Source organism: Molothrus ater, chromosome 5, assembly GCF_012460135.2.
Source record: "Molothrus ater isolate BHLD 08-10-18 breed brown headed cowbird chromosome 5, BPBGC_Mater_1.1, whole genome shotgun sequence".
NCBI classification, from domain to species: domain Eukaryota; kingdom Metazoa; phylum Chordata; class Aves; order Passeriformes; family Icteridae; genus Molothrus; species Molothrus ater.
The window spans coordinates 23,050,554-23,063,252 of NC_050482.2; the positions used below are offsets into that span (position 1 = coordinate 23,050,554).

The 12,699-nt window shown below is 37.8% G+C and overlaps 1 protein-coding gene across 1 annotated transcript in view; it reads right to left on the bottom strand.

Moving 5' to 3' along the window:
* Positions 1-12,699, bottom strand: part of CPED1 (cadherin like and PC-esterase domain containing 1) — a 143,795-nt gene that overhangs the window by 118,904 nt on the left and 12,192 nt on the right. The window contains exon 3 of the mRNA XM_054515002.1: positions 11,262-11,448. Within this exon, the coding sequence (XP_054370977.1) occupies positions 11,262-11,448 (187 nt within the window). The remainder of the gene's footprint in view (positions 1-11,261; positions 11,449-12,699) is intronic.

Sequence of the window (12,699 nt, forward strand, 5' to 3'; positions counted from 1 at the left end):
TTTTAGAAAGGAATGTGCAACAAACAGAAAGAGCTGGTGGAAGGAAAGAAGATTCAATTTGGATGCAGTTCCTAGGGAGGAGGAGCTCTTCCCAAGGAAACCAAATTGCCAGCTTGTGATTACTTTCCATCCTGCATTTCACCCGAACATTTCTACCGCTTCCACTCTTTGCAACAGAACATTAGGTACCTGAGCTGAGAAGCCCTCTGAATGATGGCACTAATGAGAATTCATCATTGACCTTAAAAGGTAGAAACAGAGATAGAGCTGAGGAAACAGCCTCTTCCCTTCTGTGGATACATAGCAGCCTCAGGATAAGCAGCTAAGGAGTAAATGGGTTTATTTGTCTTAATGTCCTGTCTCATTCTAATTACAATGAATGAGAATGCCAATTATAATGTTAAAATAATGATGTTTGATCACATATGCAAGAAACAAACCCCCATATTTTAAGATCCAAATCGCAGACCTTGATCACTGCAGTTAGAGCACTCAGGCACCTATACTTTGTTAATGTGCCAGGTTCTGTAATATCCAGGAGACACAAAACAATACTGAAAAAAAAAGAAGCTTGGGAATAAAGGCAATGGCTAAAATAAACAGTATCAGGACACAAGCTCAGCCACTGGCCTGCAATCATCTACTGTGTTTGTTTTCCTCTCCCTGGGTGGCCATGCAACGTCCCAGGAGACAGCCTAGGCCAGTGACAGTTCCTAAAACTCAGCGAGAAGCAGGCCACCCTCAGGCAGGGAAAACAGTTTAGATACATGGACATGAGCCATACTGCATCACTTGTCCTTAGAACCAGGGAATTGACCCATTTTATTTATGAGTTAGACAAAACTGCAGAAGACAGTGATACAATAATTAAGTCATGCCTAATGTAAGAGTTTCCAGCTGCACTTCACAGATACTGTTTTCTGTGTATCACACCATGCTGCCTTTCACTTCTACTCACCTGGCATGCCATGGGGTAGTGGAAGTCCATGATAGATATATGGACTGCCATGTAGAGCATCCATAAAACATGGACTCTAAAGGAGACTTTAAAATTATCTCTGCAAACATTTTAAAGAAATGTAGGGACAGACCTCACTTTTGAAGATCAACAGATATCCTCATATTGTTAGATTTGCAAAAAAAAAAAAAAATTGTAAATCATATGTGCCATGGAGTTGGAAAAAGGAAGAAAACCTGATGCTTTCCCCTACTTCACATATCTTCACGTGTACCCTTAGAGCTTTTTTTAAAGCCCTAACACTACATTCCAAGGGAAAATAGGGCTAACATGTCAAGCTGTATTTATTTAAAGTCCATAACTTCAGCCTCATCTTTATAGAAAATTACCTCAATTATTTTTTGTTGAAGAATGACTTCTAGACAGGCTCCACTGATACTTGGCCTCACTGTGGCTGTGAAACCTGAAGTGAGAGAGGGTTTTTTATGCACTTGCTAAAGCCAAATGGGAAAAAAATATTTAAATGCCTAATTCCCATTTAGACAGAAAAATGCTTCTTGATTTGCTCCAAAATAGCTATATCTTATTTTTATTTTGTCTATCAGCCTGTTGAACAGTATTTTGGTATGGTGATATGTTTTCTACTTTGCCTATTGCAGAAAAAAGAAAATATAGTGAACTGGTTTTCTTCCAAATAAACAAAAATGATCTTGTCTTATTTCTCCATTTTACACCAAAAATCCTTCAATAAACAGATCAACTGAGCTGTATTCTCTCAGATCTAAAACAACTGTGGTTCTGCCAGATTCATCTTGCATTTACAAACACAGAACACTCTGTAAGCTCTCTCTATATATACACTTTTAGTAGTTGCTATAAATTAAAACTGAAAATCCTTTTTATAGCTAAATATTTATTTTTGAAAGCATTACCACGAATGTCAGAAACAAAGTCATTACAACAATAATCTTATTATAGAAACACATTATGACTTGAACAATTTGCTTCAAACTTTCTAAAATGCATGGCACTCAGCTCCTCTGTGCTACCCTCTATCAGCAGAGGACTGTATTTTATTTATGTGAAGCACCATTGAGGAAATATGTTAAGACTATATTTTTTAATCCTGCTACCAGCTAAATGTTCTCAAATCCTAATCCACTGTTACTTTTTAATCCAAATCCCTTCAATATTTTGCCTTTCTATTTTGAAAAATTGGCATTGTTTTGTAAGGAAACATGCCTGCCAAAAAGATAGAAAGTCATGATATGAGCATTTTTCTTTTTTAATCAAAGGTAGGGTGCCACTTTTAGTAATGATTTTCTGTATGAATTTTTTTTCCAGAAATCCACAGGATCTCATCATTAACTTGAAACTGAGAAATAGTTTCAATTTCTGAGAATGTCAGAGGAGCCTCTATTCTCTTTGACATCTGTGCAAACTAGGATTACCTCTAAATGGATAACCTCAGGGGCTGAGTAATAAAATATTCAATATTACATTAAAAAATCAACTCTAAGGGAGTACAATGAACATCAGAAGGGTAGAATAATCATGAAGAAAATGTTCCCTTTTGATGCAAGATAAGTCAGCATAACAACAATACATTGTGTGAAATTTTCAGAAACATGTTCTAAACCGTGGGTGGCTACTGCACTTTTGATGTCTGGAGTGGCTTTGGGATGCAGCATTCAAAAGAGCTGTCAGCTGAAAGTGGATGCAGCTGGAGAAAGTTGGAATCTGAACCTAGGAATGGCGTGGGCTGGCTGCAAATTACAATGAAGGCCTACACAGTGTATAAGCTTTTTGCTGCCTGAACCAATAAAAGTCATGGTAGCCAAAGTTAAAAAAATAAATAGTGTTTTTGTTTCAGTGGTATATAATGCCTCTACCTAAAATGGGAGCACAGTGATGAAAGGCAGCAGCACACTTCTCACAGCTGACCAGGGCTCAGAGCCAGTGGCTGCATCAAAAAGGGTCCACAGCTGCCAGCAGCCAAATCACTGAGCAGTCCTGACCAACAATCCCTTACAGAGAGTGCTCTGGCAGGACGGTGACAGGCTTCTGGCTAGACTGACTGACATTCTCCCAGCACCTATATTAGCAGACAATTATCTGACATTTAGGAACAGACATATATATTTATAAACCAGAGTTGCTGCTTGAACCCTATCAGAGCCAGGATTCATTTCTTAAAGGGAAGCATTTTAAAAATACTTTAAAAAGCAATTGTATGATGTTACCTTCTTATCTGACACACTACAGTTATAAAAAATTATCTCAAAGCTTTTTACAGGATTTGCACATTGCTAGCATATTACAAAGCAGCTATACTGATGCCTAAATCCATTGTATTTATTTAATTTCAGTAGCTGTGCACATTGCTGCTTTCCTTTGGCAAACGTGTGGATCTTCCTGGACACTGGTGTTTTTCAGATTCTGTTAACATGACATAATTTATTCCAGTAAAGTTTTAATTTTAGCTCACTGTGTAATCAGCATGTATCATTTTAATTATTGTAATCTCTAAGTCAGCCCCTTAAATACCACTCTTCACTGGACTGTATGTTCTGTTTAAAAAGTAAATAGAACATTCAGAGAAAGATATATTTGGTACGTTTAGGACTAAATGCTATATTTTGGTTTTACCTGGCAGAGCTCTATGTCCTTATACTTTTGTTATAAACAAATAAAGAATTTCACTTTCTAAATAAAAAGAGTGCATTTGAAACAGAGGATTCAGTACAATCTTACAGAGGGTTTATTTTAGTAATACAAAGAAATCATTTGTGTGCTCTTCTACAAAGCATGAACATGTTCTGCTAGTAATTAGGAAGAAGAATACATATTGTTCAGAAAAATATATGATGCATTTAGATTTTCTAACATGAAACCACAGCATCACATTAGAGAGCAGAATTCAGTTGTGTGTGTCAGAATCTTATGTCTTGTACTGAAACCAATGATGTGTGTGGCATTAGATTAATTGCTAAAAGCAAAACTAAAAAGTGATCAAGATAATGTATGTTTCTGGAATGCATTTCCTCCGCAAAACTAAATGAACTTCCATGTTATGGAAGAAGATTAAATCTGTTACATGCTTGTAACTCAGTATGCTCTGAGGATCACATTTCTACTGATTTAGCTTGTTTAGGAAGCTCCTTGTTTAACAACATACAAAGAAGTGTTTCTAAAATGTGTGTTTTATTTGTCAAAACTTAGTTCAGTACTCACATGACATATATTTTGCATTAGGAAACCAACCAGTTTTGTACACTGTTGGTTATATATTTGTACCAACAGTTAACCAAAAGGATTTTGGAAAGTTACATCTGCTAGATTTGAATGTACACATGTATTTGTATGGTAACCCACAAAATACTTCTGTGGCTAACTTCACCATTATTATTTTGCACAGTATTTTAAATTACTTACTTATGATAGAATGATCTTGTGCTTTTGCTGGCATGCTAGGATCTCCAGTCCTGCTTATTTAACCTTACCTCCACAGGGTTGTTTACACTTTCAGAACCTGATTTCAATTTACTTTAATTTTCTCAGAGACTTTTGTATTTATAAAAGCTGAGCATCTAGTGACCTCTCTATTCCTGACATTTCCTTTACTCTCCACTATGAAAAAGAACAAAAACCCCAGTGTCCCATTTCTGTTCCAAAAAAACTAAACTGCTTCCTTCAGTGGGTTGGTCCCTGTAATTGAAAATGGCAACCAGATGTTTACAGAACACACAAGAAATTTTCCTTGGGGCCTTTAGTCTTTATAATTGTTTGCTAAAGTTAGTTGGATTTCATGGAAACTTGTCTGAGGCTGAAATAAACAGCAAGTAGGGGCTCCTCCTAACTGTATTCTGAAAATTTAAAAAAAGGAAAAAAGAAAAAAGGTTAAAATTAATGTTTCCTACTCTTGTTGATGTATTTCTGACTCCACAGAAAAATATTCACTAAGGGAGAAAATTTGGTTCTCTTAGTACTTATTTTACATGCCATCCCATGAAAAACATGTGTGTTTCACAATACACTATTTGCTTTCTACTTTCTCAAAGTTCAGCAGGCTATTATCTAAGCATGACTGATTTTTGCTCCCTGCCCTTTTCCCCACTCCCATCAGGAATATATTCTCATAAATTTTGGTGGGTTTGAGAATATTTTGCACTTTAAGAAGATGCTCTAAACTACATACTGTTTGTTCTTCCAAGCTCTGAGTCACCACAGCTGATTCACACCTGAAATCTCTCCATCTTCTTTAGAAATCATCATTTTCCCTCTTCAGTTTTTTGTCTGCCTGATTTTCTCAAGGCTAGTCATATATTCCAAGAAGCCTGTGAGACCATCTTGTTGCCCCACCAGGGGACTCACTACACCCAATAAAATCTCTTTACCTAATATTTCAAGATATCAAAGACTGAATGCTCCACAGCTCCAGGGAATCCATTTGATTACTTCACTAGCTTTACTCCCAAAACAGATTTCCTAATAACAACTTTGTTGTAGTACATCATGCCCTGATTACTACAGGCATGATGAACAGATTGTTCTTTTTTCCTTGGCAGCAGAATTCATTAACACTTTGTGTTAACAAGCACCTCTGTTCACCCAAACATACCAGCCTCCACACTCACTGAAGAAAGAGCATCACTGTGTCCTCCTGTCTCCAGCACCTTCTCTCATTTTCACTAATTTTGCTGATATGGTATGTCTTGGAAAATGAAAAACTAATGTCTGACAGTCACCAGCCATGGCCCTGGGGGCCTCTGAAACCCATGGCTGCAGTTTATCCTCGAGACTAATTAGCAGCTCTGAGGAAACTGTTACTGGCTGCACTTACGAAGGAGCACTTCTGCAAGTGCTTGCTGCTGGCCAGATGTCAGCAATTAAGCTGATACTTTTCCTACTTAGCCTCTGGTCAAAAGTATGAAGAGTGAGGAAAACAGTGAGAGGTGATACAATATGCTAAAGGAATAACATAAAGATACACAGCAAAGAGCATGCATTTCATCCTAGTTCTGACAGTGACTCATACAGTTTCTAGCCTAGTTTTCTCCATCTGTAACTGATGTGGCAGCATTTTCTGGCCTTGTAACTTGAACTGTGACACAAAGTGAACTGAGTAATTTTCTTCCATGAAAAATGTAAATTTTCTTAAAAAAGTAATTTTTTTCCAAAGGATACCTAGCAAATCAAAATGAAAAACTGACAAAGACTGACTTCAAAAATTGCTTTTGGGGAAAATCAAATGAGAATTTTCCTTCATCTGTACCCCCCAGCCACTTTTTCAGTCATACAATATATAGAGAGACAGAAAACTTTGCATCACTCCACATCAACACCTGTGCTTGCTCCTGCAGCCTCATGTTCCCTGACATTCCCTAACACCAGCTTTTACCACAGGGAATGACCACCACTGTGTACAAAGAAGCAAATAAACTGTCTACAGAGAGCTAAAAGAGGGGCAGCAGAGGCCTTATGTTCCATAATAATACAATTCCCAAACCACCATTTTACAGCAAAATGAGTTATACCTGGATATATTCACGTGGCTCTATCAGTGAGGGAGTATTTACTCCTTGCTGTAATACATAGTAGTGCCACTTTAAATACCAGACAGATCTCTTGACCCAAGCACATAAAGACAAAGGCCAAGATTTGCTCAGATTTGCTCCCATGGGTCTGTTGTCTCAATCATCCCTTCCTGTTGTTGGTACAGCTCCACCCAAGCACCACTCCCACATCTGCAAAAAGCTAGATCATCCTCATAGTTAATTGCTGGAACTAGGGCTTAGTTTACACAGCCAAGTATTTAAACATAGCATGCTCTTAAAATGGCAGAAAAAAGGACATAATCCAGTGTATATTGACAATGTCAGAAAATAAGAAATAACTACAGATCTAATACTCTTTGCAATATATGTAAATTTAAGTGTCTATGTAGTATATGATCCCTACTTAAAAATGTCAGGAAAATGAATAGGACATGAAAATGGTGTTGATTTCCATGGAAGTTGACAGAAAAGGTAAATATTGAACAAAGCTAAGATGGTTTCAATACTTATCTTATGGAACAATAAATCATACAAAAAAATCCCAACCCACATCAATATTTGTACTGTAGCAATCTTTCTAATGGCATGGCTAAAATTTAATCTTCAATGGAAGTCATTCAAACTGCAAAAAGAGGTAATAGTAAATTTTAAATACTTAACTGCAGTATTTTAAAAACAGGAAATGATCATGTAAAAGCAATACTATGAAAATGGTTTATGATTCTTTTTTAAAGTCCCTCATTGCAATTGCAAGAGCTTCCACCAAATTACTAACACTCTAAAGCAGCAGGGAGCATGTAATGTTATGCTGCACTCAGTTTGTCAGAAGCCTGAATACCTGTGCTTTTTTCCATGGCCAAACTGAGCATATGCACAATCTTTTCCACTCCAAGAGCTAGTGATAATGACAGAATTTTGCATGTTATTGCTGAATGAATTAAAATTGGCCAGTCAGATTTGTAACATACAACTGCACACATTTCTTGGAGCCTGAAGTTTGCTGAGATTTGCATAACTATTAGTAAAGGTGAAGACTTGAGAAATGAAGGAAATGCCTATTGAGGGAGTGTCACCAAAGAGTAATGAGGCAGGCACATCCAGCAAAGGACAGAAAAACTGATGGCTCTGTAAGGAAAGATAAAAGTGGTTTATTTATCTTTGAAGACGTCATCTAGGCAAAGTATGGAATTCAGGAAAGATTCGGGCAGCAGGCAGTAACTAGAAAATATTATTTTTGGAGGGCAGAAATGGCTACTAGAGAAACAAATTTCTGAGATAAAACCTTCCTTTTAAAGTATGTTGTGAAAATGTTGGCAGGGTAGCACAGAGACATAGGGACACACATATCCTGTTAATCTTTACTGTGGTGACAGAGATGAGGGCTTCTCAGACTGGAAGAACAGGGAAGAAGGCAGAAGACACTGGAAAATATTTGGCAAGTTCTTCTCTGGTATTTGCCACGCTGGGAGGATCTAAGGGGGCTCTGAAGCCAGGTGGCTCATCCCACTCATCTCTGATAGAGCAACACAGCTCTGTCCTGCGGTGAGGCAAGGAAGCCCAGAGGCTTGTACAGCTCAGTATGGCAAATCTCCCCTGAGAAAACCTGGAAGTGTAGGGCTTTCTCAGTCCTCCTTCTGATCCTTTTATTATTTTCCATGAGATTGTGACACCAATTTCAACCCCCTCCAAGGTGTGGCAAAGGCTTATCTTGTTCCAGAGGAGAGGAAGGAAGACCAATCACACTACCTGGAAGACCAAACAAATGTGCCATTTGTAGATGTGCTGGCCAATTCAACCTGGTACCTTTCTTATCAGCTGTTATGATGAGCTGTTTGCTCATCAGCAATTTCCTCTGAACTGCTTACTTCAAAACAGATTTACCACAGATATTTACTGGAGACACTGACCATGTCAAAACAGATTTCCCAAGGTAGTAATTCCAAAAATTACTCTGCAAAATCTGACTATTCCATCATCTGCTACTAACACAGTTCTAATGCAGTTCCACCTCTCTATCTCCATCCTGGCAGCAGACAAGAGACATGTTAAATTTACAGCAAACTGGCTCATTTAGACTGCTGCAAAAGGAAGTCTCAAAGAGCTCAGAACAGGCACAGGTATCATCAGTCCATGGAATTTTCCCTCCATGTGGGTTTAATTGCTAAGGAATGGTGAAAGCACAACTACTTTTTGTTCAAGCAAAGCTGCTTGAGAATTCACTGACAAAGCTATTTTTCAGTGAAAAATTAGGGGTTTGAATAATTTATGTTTTACTGCAAAACACATCTGTATGGATTTTTGATAGCAAACCCATAAACCACAGTCTCTTTGCCATGATTAAAAAAAAAGTTTTTTTCTTTTTAGCCAACTGCTTTCCAGTTACCAAAACTCAAAATGGTTTTGGTTGGTTTGTAAGAAGTGAAAAATTTCCACTGAAGAAAACTATTCCCCTGATGTTTCTCTCTGACTGCAATGAACAGTGCTGCAGTCCAGGTGTTGAGGATCTTTCTGGAAGATCAGTGAGCAAAGCTGTCACATGTGGGTTTCAAACAGCAGCAGAACTGGTCCAAAAATTCTTAGCAGGCCAGCACAAAAAAAAAGTTAGGAATGTTTTGTGGTGAATTTTTTTCCATATATGACTTAGCTAGAGTCTTGGCTCTCAGCCATTCAAAACAAAAAAATCCTTTCAAATTTAGAGTGAGCTTTGAAAGATACATGAGTAAGAAAGACTGCACACAAATAAAAGCACCTAATAGAGCTGCTAAGAAATACCAAGTAATAAGAAATTACTATTTTTTTAGATTTTTCACAGCACTCATACTCTGTGTTTCTCAGTTCATTATCTATATATTTTTAATTGAGGCCTAAAGGAGCATATTTTTAATAACATTTTAGAAAAATATTATACCAAAGCATAGCTCAAAATACCCTTCTCCAAAATAAGGAGTTCTATCCCATCCAGAAGAGTAAACCCCACCATCTACTAGGGAAGAAAATTAACTCTGAATGTAATTTGCTTAGCTGAAAGAAAAGATCATTGGTTTGGTATGTAGACATGCTCTATTACTTATTTCTTTTTTTAAAACATAACCTTAAAGCTAGACACTTAACAGAGAATAGTTAAAGGCAGATTTATGCTGCCATGAAATGTCAGTAGAATCTTACTCTTTGCCTTAAGTTGGCAAGCATTTGACTTTTTTACATAATCCAACATCTGCTGGAAGCTGTGGGATGTTTCTGGAAAATACCTGACCTTTTTATTATTTTTTTTATTATTATTACTGGAAAAACACTACAGGAAGTACTGATTCTAGCCTGTAAAGTATAAATATCCACAGTTAAGCTCATTTCTGCAGAGGCAATATTTGAAGTGTAAAAACTGTACAGGAGAACTTCAATCTGAATTCAGCACTGTAGGAAAATCTAGTACAGTTTTTTTTTTCTTTTTCTTTTTTTTTAAATAAGTTGCAACTGAATGTGGCATGCCCACTTCCTTGGCCATTTGAAACAAAAGTATCTCACAGACATGGTGCACGTGGTCCACAGAGATACCAACTTTTCTCTGCAGCCCATCTGACATTAGCAAAGCCTGCAAGACATGCTGTGTCTTGTCGCTCTGAGATGGAAAGTACTCTAGGCAAGGAGTGGCTAAAGGGTGACTACAAAACTAGATTGAAGTAAGAGTGAGATAAGACAATTGATTTACTACTTCTTGGCTCAGCCTGCCAAAGAAAACCCCATGTACCTCATTTTCAAGAAAGTTTCTTAGAGAAACTTGAAATTAGTGATGGAATTTTGAGCAATCTCAAGCATGCTAAGTAACTGTAGTTTATTATCTACGAAATCATCTGGTTTGGTTAAAACTCAAAGCAAACCTGAGCTCTCTGGTAGCTCCAGAAGCATATTGCAAGCCTGAATGATGCAAAGAATACACCCTTTAGCACAAGAAATATCCAACTACACCATTTTTCTTCTGGCAGAATAGTAGCCTGTGTACTTTTTTCAGAGCCTTGCATTTCCTGAATTGACTTCCAAGACCAGATTGGCATCACAGCTTCAGTTCATACCTCTGAGATGTCCAAGAATACTCAGACATGGTCATCACACATCTAACTGGTGCCCAAGCTTCTCTATCAAGCACAGCGTAACTCTACACAATAAAGCTACAGTCCTTTGTGCGAGAGATCAGGATTCTTCAGTAGACTGCTTGAAGTGTGGGTCAAATTTCAAGAGGAACTAAGAACCAACAGTAATCTATCCCAGATTCAGCATTAAGTGCAAAATGTATTTGTTCTATATTGTGTTCTTTAACAAATTTACAGAACAATCAAAACATATACTAGAGGGAAAAACCTTCACATAAACAAGTTTTCTTTAGGAGAGAAAAGGATAAGGTAGAAAATGTAGTAGGTATGTGTTTTGTTATGAAACATTCTATTGAAAACCCCTCAGTTGTATTGATGAAGCTGTTATGAGAAGTCATCAGGAACCAAACTGATCTGATTTAGTTGTCAAGACTATGATGAACTTCTCTGCTGCATTTTTTACAGAAGGATGTAGCTAATGGAAGAATCACCTAACTGTGGGAAAATATCCACACATCTAAGAAGGGCTAGAATTTGGCTTCTATCATTACTTTTATCAGAGTTTTTATGCTTTCTGTTTGTTGAAGAACACTGGATCAATTCTACATTTAGTGATCACACTTATTAATTAACATATTAACCAAGTCCAATTATTCTTACTCTGATAAGGGCCCTCATGCCTCAGCTCTTCCACGAGTCCCCTGTTTTCAAGGACTGTGACTGTATATCCGTGTTTTGCCAGGATGCGCTGACAGAGCTGACGATCAGTTTCATGGTGAGCAGGAGGTGCATACAGAATTGCTCTTCTCGTGTGGCTTCCAAAGTACTGGAGAATGGAGGCATCGATCTAGAGCAAACACAGTGCAAAGACAATGACGGTGAGATAGGACATTCCTCAGCAGTACAAAATACAGTTGCTGCTTTTCACAAAACGCAGCTAGTAACTTACTGTGGCAACAGTGAGAATAGTTCTAGTATAATTAAGAATTCGCTTTATATCAGAGACTTCAGACCACAAATTCCATTTTGTCTGGAGATTTTTTCTATCTTCATTTTGAACCGATACTATAAAGTTTTAAAAGCTAGCCCTGGTTAGGACTCAAGGATCTTTAAAAAATGTTCTTCCCTTTGTGGAAACAACTTTCCTGAAATCTGAGCTTCTCTGGTGAGCTAGTAACAGCAATTGCTATCTGTCTTTGACTGTGGCTGTGGTCACCTGAACAGAGAGGCCTTGGGAGGTCCCATGTGAATTGTTCCAAGGAATGTGGGTCCTGTGCAGATGTAAGTGCAGACATCTGAGTTTTGCTATGCAACATTATTAAGAAAAATAAGAAGAGTACTGGGGTAAAATCAGACACAGGAATCCTAAAGAGAACTGGAGATCACTGTGCTCTAGAAAGTTAAATGTAACCTTGTCAGTCCTTTATTGACTTAATAGTACAACACCATCTAGCCCATAGGAGGACTGGCAGAGAGACTTGTATATAGGAGAAAGTGGAAAGGCATCTGATGTCCCCAATGAATCTCAAGGAACATTTGGATTATCTACCACTTACTGTCTTCCCATATAGTGCCTAGGGACAATGGCATCTAGAGAAAACACTTCCTCTAGATCTACCCTGGGGTATGAGCTTCTTGAAAGAAAAAAAATGGAAAAGAGACACCGCAAACACACAAACATAACATTCATTTCTGAAAAGGGCAAATCACTGGGCTGTTGCCATCAGATCTTTGGGTAAGGGGGATATTTTATGTCTTAAATAAATGTGGAGGGCTAACCCTGTCTGGAAGCCATGTGCCCACCAAAGCCACCCTACCATTCCCCTTTCCAACTGGACAGAGCGAAAAATACACTGAAAGTCTTGTGGATAGAGATCAAAATAGGGAGAGATCATTGATTGATTACTGTCACAGGAAAAAACAGATGCATCTTGGGGAAACTGATTTGTTCGATAATAAATGGAATTAGAGTGAGATAATCAGAAATAGAATCAATATACCTTTCCCCCACCCCTCCCTTCTTCCCAGGTTCAACTTCCCTCCCAAATTCTCTACCTCTCCCTCAGTGGAAAAAGGGGAGCTGAGACTGGGGACTTGG